We start from the raw sequence: 17,474 nt of genomic DNA, 5'->3' as shown, positions 1-17,474 counted from the left end.
TGTTTTGATTTTAGCATTTATTTTTAATATTCCTATTTAGCTTTAATTTATATTTTAGTTTTAGTAATTTTAGTCCTTTAATTTTAACTTAGTTAAAAAAAAAAATGTAAGGTTAGTTTTTCATTCATGTTAAATTCTCATTTCAGTTTTGTTGCTAAAAATCAGTTTGATTTAGTATGACATTTTTGCTATTAAGTTATTATTATTTTTTTTTTTACCTTTTATGACTTTGTAATTAATGTAATAAATTGTAATCAAATGTCCATCTAGGTTCTTCGGTGATCCTGCAGGTATTTATAGGTAGGATAGACAGGATGAACCTGTGAGGAGGCTAATCTGTGAGCGTTAGCAGGATCAGGATCAGGTGAACATTATTTACCATCTCCACCACCTCCACGGCTGCATTGATCCGCAGGTGATAGAGGAACGTGGCCAGATCCTTCTTCATCTGAATGGAGTTGTCTTCCATCTGAGCCACGGTGAAGATCCTCATGGCACACTTCCTCCACACCTGACAAACACAGCACACGGCGTTAGCGTTAGCACCGAGGGACACGAGAACAGCGGCCAGATAAAGAAGTGCCGTCACACACACCTTGTGCTGTCGCAGCAGGAAGGGCAGCAGCATCAGCATCCCCCCGTCGTGAACGATCCACCAGACGTCGATGAAGCCCTCCGTACACGGCTCACTATTGCTGGGGAACAGAGAGATGTTCTTGGGCACCAGCAGAGCCAGATGAGCCGTGGTGGTGACGCGAACCGTGTCTGAAACACACACAACACTGTCACACACTTCAGCAAACTGTAAACTGTAAAAGCTGGCTTGAGAAAGCTGGATTAGAACGTTTGAAAAGTCTGAAATAGTTTGAAGTTTAAAGTAGTTTTAAAAGTTAAAGTTTGAATGTTTTGAAGGCAATACAGACAGTCAGAGATAGATTAGCATGATACTGACATGTTTCAAGCATGATTCTAGCATGAATAGCGTAAGTTTAACTTGGACTTAAACTAAAACTAATAAATACAAATTAATAAATAAAATGTAGAAAATTGTAAACATCCATAAAAAATAAAATAAAATAAAATAAAAACCGCAAAAGCAACTTTAGTTTAACTTGGACTAAAACAACCAAAACAAAACAAAATACAATAAAATAAAATACAGCGAAATCAACATTTCTCACTTTCATTTAACTTGAAAATTGTGAACATCAAAAAAATAAAATAAAATAAAATAAAATAAAATAAAATAAAATAAAATAAAATAATAAAATAAAATAAAATATAGCAAAAGCAACGTTTAACGTTTCGTTTAACTTGAAAATGGAAAATTGTGAACATCCATAAAATAAACAATAAAATTAAATTAAATAAAAACAGCAAAAGCAACATTTCTCACTTTTGTTTAACTTGGACTAAAACAACCAAAACTAAGTAAATAAAATAAAATAAAATAAAATAAAATAAAATAAAATAAAATAAAATAAAATAAAATAATAAAATAAAATAAAATAATAAAATAAAATAATAAAAACAGTAAAAGCAACATTTCCCACTTTTGTTTAACTTGGACTAAAACAACCAAAACTAAGTAAATAAAATAAAATAAAATAAAATAATATAAACAGCAAAAGCAACATTTCCCACTTTTGTTTAACTTGGACTAAAACAACCAAAACTAAGTAAATAAAATAAAATAAAATAAAATAAAATAATAAAATAAAATAATAAAAACAGCAAAAGCAACATTTCCCACTTTTGTTTAACTTGGACTAAAACAACCAAAACTAAGTAAATAAAATAAAATAAAATAATAAAATAAAATAATAAAAACAGCAAAAGCAACATTTCCCACTTTTGTTTAACTTGGACTAAAACAACCAAAACTAAGTAAATAAAATAAAATAAAATAATAAAATAAAATAAAATGAAATAATAAAATAAAATAAAATAATAAAAACAGCAAAAGCAACATTTCCCACTTTCGTTTAACTTGGACTAAAACAACCAAAACTAAGTAAATAAAATAAAATAAAATAATAAAATAAAATAAAATAATAAAAACAAGAAAAGCAACATTTCTCACTTTTGTTCAACTTGGACTAAAACAACCAAAACTAAGCAAATAAAAAAAAAATAAATAAAATAAAATAAAATAAAATAAAAATAATAAAATAAAATAATAAAAACAGCAAAAGCAACATTTCTCACTTTTGTTTAACTTGGACTAAAACAACCAAAACTAAGTAAATAAAATAAAATAAAATAAAATAAAATAATAAAATAAAATAATAAAAACAGCAAAAGCAACATTTCTCACTTTTGTTTAACTTGGACTAAAACAACCAAAACTAAGTAAATAAAATAAAATAAAATAAAATAAAATAAAATAATAAAATAAAATAATAAAAACAGCAAAAGCAACATTTCCCACTTTTGTTTAACTTGGACTAAAACAACCAAAACTAAGTAAATAAAATAAAATAAAATAAAATAAAATAAAATAAAATAATAAAATAAAATAATAAAAACAGCAAAAGCAACATTTCCCACTTTTGTTTAACTTGGACTAAAACAACCAAAACTAAGTAAATAAAATAAAATAAAATAAAATAATAAAATGAAATAAAATAAAATAATAAAATAAAATAAAATAATAAAAACAGCAAAAGTGACATTTCTCACTTTCGTTTAACTTGAAAATTGAAAATGGTGAACATCCATAAAATAATCAGTCAAATTGACTATCTGTGTGTTTCTAGTGACTTTAGTGACTACTTTATGATGAAAATTTGGAGCTTATTTGATACTAATCCTCATCCATATTAGTTTTAAAGAAGAAGCGGCTTCCTTTAGGACTCACATGTAGGTGATTAAACAAAGGAAAACTGTCTTTCTGTGTGATCCCTGGATTTACTGGAAACAGGGGCTGATGGGAAATGCTGTTGAGACTCACTGATGAAGGTCTTCCAGCTCTGTGGGTCTTCGCTCTGTCTCCAGGCGTCTGGCCAGCCCATGACCACAGTGTTGTGCCTCATGCCGCCCAACCCGCTGGACTGGATCATGTGACTGATGCCCTCCCGTGTCTTGTTTGCCACGATGCACTGGACGAAGCCCTTCACGCGCTCCTTCTCCATCAGATGCCGGAGCGTCTGACACACAGAGAGACAGAGAGTCACAAAGAGCACGATCTCCTTCATGATCTCCACTAAACCAGTGATAGCTACCTGTTCGGCGGCCAGAGCCTCGCCGTAGGTCTGCAGGAAGTTCCCCGGGATGACGGTTCCCACGATGGTCAAACCTTTACCCGCTTTCAGCTGAGAGGCGAACGTCAGCAGACGAGGAGATTTGACGTGAGCGTCTTCATCCAGCTTCAGCAACACCAGCAGCTGAGGCCTGAACATCAACATTAACATACAGTATTTACAACATCAGACTCAACAAATCTGCAATCTGAGGCTGCAAAAAAACTAAATATTGAGAAAATCACCTTTAAAGTTAATGAAGGTCTTAGCAATGCTTACTACTAATCAACAATTATGTTTGCATATATTTACAGTAGGAAATGTACAAAATATCTTCATGGAACATGATCTTTACTTAATATCCTAATGATTTTTGGCATAAAAGAAACATCAGTAATTTTAAAAAAGGTGAATTTTTGTTTATTTTTAATGAAAACAAACATGTTCTATATTTTAGGATTGGCCATTAAAAATTATTACAAATATCAGTCGAGCACAAATAATATTTAGCACAAACAAGACTAATTATATGGAATTATTATTCACTATTTAGTACTGAAATATTCAGTGTTGGGGGTAACGCATTATAAGTAACGCGAGTTATGTAATAATATTACTTTTTCCAAGTAACTAGTAAAGTAACGCATTCGTTTTTAATTGACAAGAAAATATCTGAGTTATTTTTCCCTCATTTATTGATTAAAAGCTCTCCTGTCTCCATGTTGAGAGAAATCCTGAGTAAGATGTTCCTTTAGTTCTAGAATAAATGTGAACATGCATTAATTCATCTCACTCACTAAAAAACAGATACAGTGTTCTTCAAAATGAATAAAAACACTGAAACTCAACGCAAACGTGCAATAATTAAATATGTTCAATAATACAAATATCCTTTATGTATTTAATCCCATTTTATTAACCGATGTCTTTGCTGCCGACCTTCAGTGATCCAATTCATCCATACTAATAAGCAGAAATGACTCAAGATAATCTAACATTTGTTTTCCTCTTTTATTGCTGAAGAGTTGACATTTGTTCTTCTGCGGTCTACTGTACAGACGTCAGTTTACTTTTCTGTAAGCCTGAGGCTTTTGCTGTGAAAAGGCTTTTACATTTGACAAAAATGCAACTTTTTATATTAAAAACAAACAAGCAAGCCCTGCCCAGATTTAAAAAGTAACGCAAAAGTAACGGAACGCTTACTTTGCAAAGTAACGTAATTAGTTCCTTTCTTAGGAAGTAACGCAACATTTTATACTACAGGGCCGTTGAATGCTTGAATCTGATTGGCTGACGAACGTTCTAGAGGTGTGCATTATATTCAGGGAAACGCACGGCGAACGTAGTTCCAGGCAGCTTTAGACCGCAGTGCATGTCTATATCACTTCGCCATACGATTTCAGTTATTTCAAAGGTCCTTACAGCCCAAAACAGCAAAATAACTAAAACCCACAATGACACTGGCCAAACTAATAAATACAGTAAACATCCGGATAAAAATGACAGATTATTTCCATGTTTTTTTCCACAATATATTACGTTTTATTATGTACGGAAAGCACAAACTATTTCTCTCGCCCTCTCTCACTCACCTCACAGACTCACTCGCCTCACAGACGCACACACACATAATGTTACAGTTTGCACTCGCGTTAGCATTCGCGCTAATGTTGTTAGCGCTGCTCTGACGATGAACAACTTAAAAACGACATGACAGCTCTCACAAGCGAGGTAACAACGGCGTGATCTTGAAGAAAATGAACTTAAAGTTTAACTGTTAGTAGAGACGATGCTGCCAGTCACCCTTGAGAGAGACAGACGTGAGAGAGGTAAAGTCATACACTTAGTTTTTCTCTCCCTCACTCTTTCCGTCTGTCTGCTTGTCTTTCGGTCTGTCTAAACTTCATTATTAACGGCATTATTTTGCTATTAACAGCCCAAGCGTCGTTACTAGTTCTAAAATGACGTTTTGGAACTAGCAACGAAGCTGTTGGATGAGCTGCGTAAGAAATTAATCCTACTCACAATAGGGTTTTAAGGATAAAAACCGGACGAATGTCTTGAAATATATCACTTGATCGATGTCTTGAGGTGTGGTAACTGTAGTATAAGCGGAATAATTGACTTCAGGCCGTAGAATTCTACGAAAATAATGCACACCCGAGGTTTAACGGCCACTCCGCTTCGCGTCGTGACCGCATCACCACCTCGGGTGTGCATTATTTTCTAAGAATTCTACGGCCCGTCGTCAATTATTCCTTACGTAACACATTACTTTTAAAAGTAACTTTCCCCAACACTGGAAATAAGCATATAGAGTACATTTTAGTAAATATTGTGTTAAAATAAACATTAAATTGCATCATTAAATAATATCTTTGGCTACTAAAAAACTATGAAAATATTGATCAATAACCTGAAAGCACAAATAGCAAACAAATAATAATTCTAAATGTGTATTACAGCCGTATAAGTGATGATCACATGACTGTATCGGACCTCATTGACACAGGTGAGTGTGTCTATGTACCTCCAGTTCTTAGTGTGCGGCGGACCTTCCTCCAGCCGGAGCAGAGCGAACCGAGCCGCGCTGAGAGACAGACCTCTGATCCCATCACCCCACTCCTTCTCCGCTCTGAAAACACACACACACACACACACACACACACACGATTAATACACACACACACACACACACGATTAACACACACACACACACACACACACACACACAACACAACACTTTACTGAAGATCAGTGAACAGAGAAACACACAACCTGAACCAGAGGAGCTGCAGAACACAAGCCTCTACCTCAATCACTCACACACTCACACACACACAAACACACCATCATCCATCATTCTGACAGTCTGTTCGGTGCTCCAACACCTAGTGAGACGTTAAAACCTGAAAGTGTACCTGGTAAGTGAGCTAATGAGTGATTCTCTGCTGCCATCTACTGAATATAATTGCACATCAGATGCAGATGCTTGTGGGAGTGAACTAGAATCACTATCTAGGCTGCATTCGAGCCTTCAGGCATTTTGAGAAAACAACATCATCAAGTAAGTAACTGTCAGAACAACGGACAGCATTTAGAATTATGCATTTAGAATTTGGCACACTCTCACAATCCTTCAGTTAACTCAACACACACACACACACACACACACACACACACACACATTCTCTGGTTCCCATGGCGACGTACCCGTGGTACTCGATGTACTTGTAGATCATGCCGGCGATCACCATGGCGACGATGGCGTAGTACCACGAGGAAATAAACATGAGAGCCAGACAGATCGTCATGCCTAGAAACGACAGCGTCCTGTCCACCACAGGAAATGAGATCATCAGACACACGCTCAGGAGTATGAGTGTGTGATATGACATGAGTGTGTTCGTGTGTGTGTGTGTGTTACCAGTGGTAGTATGAGAATCGGGGTCTCCAGTTGGGCGTCCTGAGCAGCGTCTGCAGAGCGCAGGCCAGATTCACGAACAGGTAACACATGAGGAAGAACCTGCGGATGGAGAACATCACCACATGAGCTCATACCAGCTCTGAGTAATATTCATTCTGAGCTTAAACTGTCTTACATGGAGAGAATGGGAGCAACGAGGTCCAGCGAAGCGATGAGGATCCCCAGCTCGGCCAAAACCGCTGTCAGCAAAAGAGCCCATGTCGGCTCTCCGTTGGCCTTTCCGTGACCGAACACCTACAGAAACACAGCAAACGCAATCATCTGTCATGTTGTTTTCTTTCACATTAAACTCCTTTTGTGCGTCACATGACCTGACGGCCCTTCATCAGTGTTTACACTACCAATGTGTTTCTGAACGATCTGACCACAAAGCTTTCTGGATGATGTTTACACCTAAAACAAATGTCAACAGCAGACGTAAACAAGTGTAAACACTTCTCAAAAACACAGGAAACATACACAAGACGTTCAAACCAAACAAATCCAATACCGTTCAGATAACGGGTTCAGCAGTGTCTCAATACTTGCTTGACTCCGTTAACATTAATAAACGGAATTTAATTTAATATCTAATTTAGAAACAATATAATAAAATATACAACATAAAATTACAACTATAATACAAATGGTAGAGTTAAACATTAATTTAAATGTATAATTTAATTAAATATATAAATTAATTAAATGTACTTAAAAATATACTGGGAAAGTAATTAAATCCACAATACATTATAATAAAAAAATATTATAAATAAAATAATAAATATACAATATAAAATATTAATATTATTAATATAAGTGTTAATATAATTGATTAAATTTATGTACCTTTTTTTGCAGAAAATATAATTTAATTATATAAAATAAAAAATGTAACTTTTTTTAAAAAAGTTGAAAAATGTTTAATGATAAAGACTTATTAATTATATAAAATGCATTAAATATATAATGTTATAAATAGTTAATTTATTTAATAAATTAATTATAATTAAATACATAATATATAAATAAATATATAAATAAACTAAATGTGCTTAAAAATATACTGGGAAAGTATTTAAATACATAATAAGTTATAATAAAAAAATATTATGAATAAAATAATAAATATACAATATAAAATATTAATATTATTAATATAAGTGTTAATATAATTAATTAAATTTATTCATCTTTTTTGCAGAAAATATAATTTAATTATATAAAATAAAAAAATTAACTTTTAAAAAAAATTGAAAAATGTTTAATAATAAAGACTTATTAATTATATAAAATGCATTAAATATATAATGTTATAAATAGTTAATTTATTTAATAAATTAATTATTATAATTATATACATAATATATAAATAAATATATAAATAAACTAAATGTGCTTAAAAATATACTGGGAAAGTATTTAAATACATAATAAGTTATAATACAAAATATTATAAATAAAATAATAAATATACAATATAAAATATTAATATTATTAATATAAGTGTTAATATAATTAATTAAATTTGTTCATCTTTTTTGCAGAAAATATAATTTAATTATATAAAATAAAAAACTTAACTTTTAAAAAAAATTGAAAAATGTATAATAATAAAGACTAATTAATTATATAAAATGTATTAAATATATGTTATAAATAGTTAATTAATTTGATAAATTAATTATAATTAAATACATAATATATAAATAAATATATAAATAAACTAAATGTGCTTAAAAATATACTGGGAAAGTATTTAAATACATAATATGTTATAATACAAAATATTATAATAAAATAATAAATAGACAATATAAAGTATTAATATTAATAGTATTAATACAAACATAAATATTAATATAATTAATTAAATATATATATAATTATTTTTGTACAAAAAATATAATTTAATTATAATTGTATAAAATGAAAAAAAAATCAAATAAATACATACTATAAAATTAAACAATTTATAGTAATAATAAAGACTAAACAACCATATAAAATGTATTAAATATATATATTAATGTTATAATTAATTAATTATGTGTAAACACATAATCTAAAATTAAAAATGTAACTTATTACAAACTTATTATTCATTGTTTTACGAGTTGTGAATATTAACTTAAATCTTAACATATTACTGCTAGTGTAATAAATTAAGGGCATAATTAAAATTATATGTAACTTACATCAAATAAAAAAATTATGAACAGCCAAAAGCTGGTGATTTGTGACCCTGGACCACAAAAACAGTTATGAGAGTCAATTTGGTGAAATTAATAATAAATAAGCTTTCCATTGATGTATGGTCTGTTAGAATGCGACAATATTTGGCTGAGATAAAACTATTTGAAAATCTATAATCTGTAGGTGCAAAAAAATCACCTTTAAAGTTGTCCAAATTAAGTTCTCAGCAATGCATATTACCAATTAAAAATTAAGGAAATTTACAGAATATCTCCATGGAACATAACCTTTGCTTAATATCCTAATAAGTTCTTTTGGCATTAAAGAAAATTGATAATCTTGACCTATACAATGTATTGTTGGCTATTGCTACAAATATAGGTTGTATGAATGTGAATGTGAACATGAACATGTCTGACCCTCAGGAAGGGAATGATGTTGTCTTTAGCGATGGCCTGCAGCAGACGAGGAGCTCCGGTCAGCGATTGGAGGCCGGCGCCGCATGTGGAGAAGAACGAGCCAATCACGATCACCCAGGGGGAGGGCCATGAGAGCGTCCCCACAACCAGATACCCCTTCACTGAGTCTCCAAACCTGAACACAGTCAGACCAGGAGAGCATCAGAAAGATGAACAACAAAGTCTGCATGGACGAACATAAAAATGAAGACTTACTTGTCTCTGAGAACAACGCCCTCCACACAGGATCCAAACAGCACCACACAACTCAGATCTGAGCCTCAGGTTCAGGGAACATCAGCAAAATTGATCAACAGAAAGACCTTACTGAGAACACACTATCAATATCAAGCAACAAAATTACTGGAAGCGAATGACAACTGAAGCCAGACACTTTACATTGACAAATGGCTGCACCCACGCTTATGAGAAAAATAAGGTGGATAGTAATGCACCAAATCTCCAGTAAGAATGATCAATGGCATTATTGACGGAAAGGTCATTTATAGCATGATGGGGTTTGTGAGTTGCTAAAAAACGTATATTTAATTTAATCACTAAAATGTTTTTTTTTTTTTTGCTTTTGTGCATCTTCTATAAGTCGCTTTGGATAAAGGCATCTGCATGCAACCGGCTTACAAAAAAAGTGAAATGAAAATAATTATAAAAAATAATAAATGCTATTACAATTTTTTTTTGAATACTTAAATTAAAATGATGCAAATGTAGAATAATAATGAATATATAAATAAATAATAAATCACCTTAATTTTTTTTTTTAAATAATCAAAATAAATATTTAAATACACTACCAGTCAAAAGTTTTAAAATTTGAAAAAAAAAACAGTCAAATTTGGAATATTCTTACTATTTAAAATAATATGCCATAAAATGTAATTTATTTCTGTGATAAAAGCTGAATTTTGAACAGTCTTCAGAGTCACATGATCCTTCAGAAAACATACTAATATTCTGATTTGCTGCTCAAGAAACTTTTATTTTTTATTAAAAAATATTAATATTTAAAACAGTTGAGTAATTTTTTGTGAGAAATGGAAAGATCACCTTATCTCACAATTCTGATTTGTTTTTCCTCAGAATTGCATGATACAAACTCACAATTCTGAGAAATAAAGTTGCAATTGCATGATATAAACTCACAATTGCAAGTTATAAAGTCAGAATTCTGAGATATAAACTCTTAATTCTGAGAAATAAAGTCGCATTTGCCTATATTTAATCTTAAAAATGTTAGTTTTTTGCTTTTGTGCATTGCTTTGTATAAAGGTGCCTGCATGCAACCATGTAAATATATTGTGAGTTATAAAGTCAGAATTCTGAGATAAAAACTCACAATTCTGAGAAACTAAATCAGAATTGTGTGATAGTAATTCACAAATGTAAGTTTATAAGTCAGAATTGTGAGATAAAAACGTTCAATTCTGCAAACAAAGTATTTTTTCTCTCCTCAGAACTGGACTGTAAGTCGCATTTGCACATTATTTCGCACAATTGCAAGAAAAAAATTACAATTCTCACAATTATGAGTTCATAACAGTTTATGACTTTATGACTCACAATTGTGCATTTAGAATTGCAAGTTTATATAATGCAATTGCGAGGAAAAAAATCTGAACTGTCAGGTAAAAAGTGGTGGAAATGGCCTTCCATAGAAAACAGTTCATTTAAATAGTAAAAATATTTCACAATTGTACTGCTTTTGCTGTACTTTGGACCAAATAAATGCAGGCTTGGTGAGCAGAACCAAGAGGATTTTTGAGGCCGATCACAGTAAGCAGTATCCGATCACCGATACCGATGTCTATAAAGCCTTCTTTTTATCACGTAGAATTATTTATAGCGACAATCCAATCAGGATTTAGGCATTAAATCAGTATTTTTGTTACACCTTTTTTAAGAATAGTTATTTATCTCATCAAAATGTTTGATCACGCAGTGCATTTTGTTTTGTTTTTTAGAAGTTTTGCACAATAGCTTACAAACAGCACAAGCCTGATTTCCACAAACACTTTCATCCATTATTTTGATTTTAAATCCAAACATTGTTATTGAAAATGCTTTTTTAGCATTAGCGCAGTGATCTTTCATAGATGAGTTTAAACACAATAAATATAAGCAAAATATTACTCAATGCTTTTTAATTGTGCGTTTACTTCTAGATTTCTACATGAAAACATTTGACCTGCTTATGTTATCACAAATTCTAAAATAAAAACTTTTTTTTAAAACTTTGCAAATCTTTATTACAAGCAATCCTGTTGTAAATGAAGAACTTTGTTTTCCTACCTTCACGAGTGCCATATATTATAGTCTTGTTATCTAAAACTGCTCTTTTCCTTTAAACCAAGCCCAAACTGTGAAACACAGTAGACTTTAATTATATGCATTTATGGTGTAATTATGACATTTTGGTGTCAAGCTGACAATCAATAATGGGGCTGACTATAATTATGTATGTATTCCCCAATTATAAGTCGCTTTGGATGAAAGCATCTGCAAAATGACTAAACGTAAATGTATAATTGATAAACAGTCATTATTAGAACCAGTCTGAGAGAGCTCTGTCTCATCTTGTGTGAGTGTTTGTTGAGTGAAGGATACAGACGAGCGAAGTGGTGAGGATGGCCAGAATGGTGCCGATGGGAATAGAGCGCTGTGCGTCCTTCAGATCTCCAGAGCGGTTCGATCCCGCCATGATTCCTGACACACAAACAAGAGAATGAACGTCAGAGATGGTGCGTTATTATAAACACAGCTTTAGACTGACCGACTGCAGGCGTACCAGTCACAGAGGGGAAGAAAATCCCGATCAGCAGCGTGAAGGAGGTGGTGATATCAGCGAACACATAAGGAAAGTGATTGGACACGGCGGCTCTGTGGGCGGAGTGATGCGAGCCACGCTCCAGAACGTCTCCTTTAGAAGAGTATGAGCTCCAGATGTTCTCTAGACACAGAAAAAACACACACGGTTAATAGATAAGTCCACTTCCAGAATGAAAATCTCCCGATTTACTCACTCTTATGTCATCTGAGATGTCTTCAGTGCCAAAGAAAAAATTTTTTTTTTTTTTTTGAAGAAAACATTCAATGATTTCTCTCCATTTAATGGACTTCTAGAGTCTAGAGTTTGAACCAAAATGCAGTTTAACGGATTAGTTCACTTTAAGAGCGACAATTCACAGATATTTGACTCACCCCCTTGTCATCCAAGATGTTTATGTCTTTTTTCTTCAGTCGTCAAGAAATTATGTTTTTTGAGATAAACATTTCTGGAAATTTCTCCATATAATGGATTTAAACGGTGCTTCATAATGTGAGCCTCCAAAATGCAGTTTAAATGCGGCTTCAAAGGGCAGCAAATGATCCCAGCCGACGAAGAAGAGTCTCGTCTACCGAAACGATCGGCCATTTTCTTAGAAAAATAGTTTTAATATACGTTTAAGCACTGAAACTCGTCTAGCAGTAGGGCTGTAATGTGCGTCTTTGAATTATCGTTTCGACGATTTTGAAGTTGGAGGAGAAAATGAGATGGGAGTTTTTCGACATACACTAACCGTCTTGAACCAGAACACACAGAGATCACGCCGAGCTAGAGGTTAAAAAGTATACAAATTGTGCATTTCTTTAGAAAATAACAGACCTGAGCTTGATAAGACTCTTATTCCTCGGCTGGGAGCGTTTAGAGCCCTTTGAAGCTGCATTTTTAACCTTCAAAACGTTGGCCACCATGGAAGTCCACTACATGGAGAAAAATCCTGGAATTTTTTCCTCAAAAGACTTAAAAAGGTCCCATATCGTACACATTTCTGGAGGTTTATTTTAGTTGTTGATGTCCTTAAGAATATATATTTGCGGTATAAGTGGCAAAATCCATCTCAATATATTTTACAGCTCCTTTTTAAGGAGCTCTGTCAAAAACAGGTCGATTTTGGCCCATCTAATTAATATTCATGAGCCTCTCTTCTGATTGGCCTGTTGTTTTCTGAGTGACGCACAGCCAGGCCAATCACAGGTGACTACGGTCATGTATGCTTTAGCCGAGCCCAGAGCCATAGAGGAGCCTAGTCTGCTGATACTCAACAGGATATTTCAGAACGATCATTAATGTTTTTTCTTTTTCAAACACCGAATGCAGTAAGCTACATAACTGTTGCTTTAGTAAAGCCCCTTTCACAATGCGCGCTGATTCTGGAAAATTACGGGAACGAGCGCTGTGTGAACCAAAGCCAGAACCATAAAGGCAGTGTTGTAGTGATGATGCACGTTATCATGCGACTCTTTACGACAAAAAATACGTGCAAAGTGGAATGAAGCTGCGATCGGACAGAGCCAGCTCCTCACTATCAGCGCTGAAGCACAGTTTGTTCAGGTTAGTTTAGGTTTAGTGAATCGTACGCGTCGCATCACATCTCACATCCAAACGTCACATGTCTTTATGGGTTGTGTGTAAAGCACGCACAGATCCTGGAAAACAACTGTGAATGAACCAAATTAAACAACTCCGGAACAAATCATGGGACACATTATCCGTGTGTTTACCGGAATCGCTGTGAAAGAGACTGAAGTTGACGTGCCGCTGGTCTCTTATATTCACGTTGTTCGGAAGCCTGTGCAATGATGTAGTTTCGACATCTATCGACTGAACAGGGTTTTCTTGGCTTGTTTTCGTGTTGTTGTTGCTTAGCAATGTTATGGACGCGATGTTGTCTGGGTTTGACAAAAGGAGGGTGGGACAGTGGCTGGTGTTCGGGGTGGTGACTGAGTCGATCGGACGTCACATCGTTACGGAAGTCACAACGGCTCGTGAAAATGAACAGCTACTTTAAGCAGGCTGTGTGCAGTTTACTGTGGATTGACTGTTTTGAAACTCATATGGTAGTTACATAGCCCCTAGACCTCAGTTATCATGAAAAAAGCCAGGAAATTTCGCTTTTGACAATATGGGACCTTTAACTTCTTTCCGACTGAAGAAAGAAACGAACATCTCTGATGACATGGGGGTGAGTAAACTATCAGGAGATTTTTATTCTGGAAGTGAGCTTTAAGTATGAATGCGAAAGCCATGTGTGTTTACCTGTGATGACGCCGCTAGCGAGTCCCGGGATTCCCTGGATCTGCGTGACGTTGTTGTGGAGAAAGTATTCGTCGCAAACAGCGTTGAGCTCTGAGCTGTTGCAGAAGTGCCGCCAAAGGTCTGTGGTTTTCTCCACCGCGGCGGCGGTGACGGGAGGAGCGTCTGTGGCGTTGAAACTCTCGCTGATGTTAGTGATTTCCTGCGGCGGTGGATCGCGTTGCATCAGCGTCTTCGCACACTGACCATCCTTCAGCTCATGCAGAGAGAGACTCCTGTTCCCCAGCATACAAACACTGCAGGACAACAAGCCCATTGGTCAGTCAGGCTGTCAATCACTCACAGCGGCCAATGAGAATTACTGTTGGGACATTCCGTGTCAAATCAACAATTTCTCACTTCGGCTGAGATACTAACGAATGGAATAATATCTGCCCCCTTTCAGACTCTACAGGGGAACACGCCTGGTCTGCCCGCTCTCTTCCTTGCATTTCACCCTAGCGCAGTGGTTCTCAAACTTTTTTGGTCGCGCCCCCCTTTAACCTTTGAAAAAATCTGGCGCCCCCCCCCCTCCCAAAAATACCTATCCCACCTAAGAGTAATAAATGATTTTACTAAACTTAATGAAAAATTAATGTTTTCTTAGATTAAAAAAAAAAAAGCTACAGGAAAAAAAACACATGCAACACTTGAAATATAAAAAAATAGCACAGGGAGAATAACTGTTATTATTATAATTCTCTATGTTATTTATTTATTTATATATTTTTTGTAGGTTTCATGCTGTCCTAAGGCATAGCAGGGCTTAAAATTAACTTTTTTACAGTGCTACCACGTAAAAAAGTTCGAGCACAAAAAAAATATAGGAGCGCCCAATTTATTTTTAGTAATGTGCCGATCTTGATTCTTCATGGCTGATTCTGATTGCAGATGTTTTACAAGCAAATGGGCTGATTCTGAAGGCCTTTTTTATATTTATTTTACGCCTTAAGCAAGGGACAGGAATTAATGAAAATATGAGTACATGAACAAGATGTTTATTTTCTCTATTATAAGTACAGCCATTTAAATTAGAGGCAGCCACTGCATTTTTAAAGAATCTACAGTATAAATAACAAAAAATAAACGATACAGTTCTTTCTTAGTCGAGTAGGCAATAAATGCAGCCATAATCGAAGTAGGCGTCTCTTTCAATATTCAAAGTGCAAATAGACCGAATTTTCCCACCATGATACAGAGCTATAGACAACCATTAAACTTATCATAGCCCAATACTAATAACAGCCTAGATATGTTATGTAGCCTAATTTGCGCGCATCGGGTATTCGCTCTGTAAACGTGGGGTATTAAAATTGCTTTTGAATGCGCTTGCGCGTTTTACTTTCGGTTTCATTTTAACGATCGCTCGAATCAGCGGCGCAGAGCGTGCATTCTACAATACAAGACATTACTTTTACAAAACCATTTGAAAGTTGGAGGACACAAACAGGATTTTGAAAAACCCCAAGTGGAAATTACGCCCCTGCATGAGCTGAACTCTGCCGCTGAGTTATCATTTGTGAAAGTATGCCGATTTGTACAGGATACCGAGACTGAGGCGCCAGAATGCCGCAGTTCAGCGGAGCGCAGTGTCAGTGACATCTCTGCTGGATGCGACAAAGTTGCAAATAATTTTAACTTTGAAGCCCTGCATTGAGCTTTTGAATGACCAGCACCTGCCTGGGTCTGTGCGAATACATCTATGGTTTTATCTTCTTTGACACACCGATCCATCTCCCATTCGTTACGTCCTTTGGCTGTTTACGTTTTTATATTTATTTTTCTGCTGATGGCCCGCGCCCCCCACTTTGAGAACCACTGCCCTAGCGATTGAACCACTGCACTGTGTGCAGAATTATTAGGCATGTTGATATTCTGGTCATACTTTTTTTCCAAGCACATTTGACCAATTCCAAACCACATCAATCTTAATAGCTACTATTCATTTTGTATTTAATTGTTTATAAGTGATATATAATTGTCCATGAAGGCTGGAAGTGAAAAGCTCCTTATGTTCAGGTGTGCAGAATTATTAGGCATGTTTTCTTTTACAGATAAAATGAGCCAAAAAAGAGATGAGAAGGATCCAATACTGGAATCTGCGAAGTTAAAGGGATAGTTCACCCAAAAGTGAAAATGTGATGTTTATCTGCTTACCCCCAGAGCATCCAAGATGTAGGTGACTTTGTTTCTTCAGCAGAACACAAACGAAGATTTTTAACTCAAACCGGTGCAGTCTGTCAGCCAAATAATGGCAGTGGATGGGCACCAAACCTTTAAAAGTAAACAAAAACATGCACAGACAAATCCAAATTACACCCTGCGGCTCGTGACGATACATTGATGTCCTAAGACACGAAACGATCAGTTTTTGTGAGAAACTGAACCGTATTTATATAATACTTTAACCTTTGATACTCTTTGATATACTGTTCAGTTTCTCACAAAAACTGATCGTTTCGTGTCTTAGGACATCAATGTATCGTCACGAGCCGCAGGGTGTAATTTGGATTTGTCTGTGCATGTTTTTGTTTACTTTTAAAGGTCTGGTGCCCATCCACTGCCATTTAAATGACTGACAGACTGCACCGGTTTGAGTTAAAAATCTTCGTTTGTGTTTTTCTGAGGAAACAGTGACTACGTTTACATGGACACCAGTAATCTAATTAATGACCTTATTCTGAATAAGACAATAATATGATTAAGCTGTTTACATGAGTTGCTTTTAGAATATTCCTTTCATGTTCCCGTTTTACATGTTATAGTGCATAGATCGATTAATGACACACATCATTAGGTCCACACGCGACGCTATCAGTTCATCTTCGTTATAGACTTTTGGATGTTTCGGTTTTAATTTGACAAAAGCTTGAAGTGGCTCTGGACATATGCAACACATTTTTGTGCATGCTGTGCTGCTCCAAAGCGTCTGCTCCATACAGCGAGCGTTTCAGAGCCAGACAGTTTTTAGGAAAAACAAT

General features: G+C 34.6%; 1 protein-coding gene across 2 annotated transcripts in view; it reads right to left on the bottom strand.

Annotated features, from left to right (window-relative positions):
* Positions 1 to 314: 314 nt before the first annotated feature.
* LOC141332311 (solute carrier family 12 member 6-like) overlaps positions 315 to 17,474 on the bottom strand; it is a 37,324-nt gene continuing 20,164 nt past the window's right edge. For both annotated transcript variants that reach the window (XM_073837446.1, XM_073837445.1), the window contains exons 9-21: positions 14,458 to 14,750; positions 12,166 to 12,327; positions 11,985 to 12,083; positions 9,579 to 9,636; positions 9,324 to 9,498; positions 6,845 to 6,963; positions 6,670 to 6,768; positions 6,456 to 6,575; positions 5,773 to 5,877; positions 3,225 to 3,393; positions 2,954 to 3,149; positions 596 to 765; positions 315 to 511 (exon numbers count right to left, since the gene is read on the bottom strand). In XM_073837446.1, the coding sequence (XP_073693547.1) occupies positions 332 to 511; positions 596 to 765; positions 2,954 to 3,149; positions 3,225 to 3,393; positions 5,773 to 5,877; positions 6,456 to 6,575; positions 6,670 to 6,768; positions 6,845 to 6,963; positions 9,324 to 9,498; positions 9,579 to 9,636; positions 11,985 to 12,083; positions 12,166 to 12,327; positions 14,458 to 14,750 (1,945 nt within the window). In that variant the 3' untranslated portion in view covers positions 315 to 331. The remainder of the gene's footprint in view (positions 512 to 595; positions 766 to 2,953; positions 3,150 to 3,224; positions 3,394 to 5,772; positions 5,878 to 6,455; positions 6,576 to 6,669; positions 6,769 to 6,844; positions 6,964 to 9,323; positions 9,499 to 9,578; positions 9,637 to 11,984; positions 12,084 to 12,165; positions 12,328 to 14,457; positions 14,751 to 17,474) is intronic.

This window comes from Garra rufa, chromosome 3, assembly GCF_049309525.1.
Source record: "Garra rufa chromosome 3, GarRuf1.0, whole genome shotgun sequence".
In the NCBI taxonomy this organism is placed as follows: domain Eukaryota; kingdom Metazoa; phylum Chordata; class Actinopteri; order Cypriniformes; family Cyprinidae; genus Garra; species Garra rufa.
This window is presented reverse-complemented; position numbering and strand designations above follow the sequence as displayed.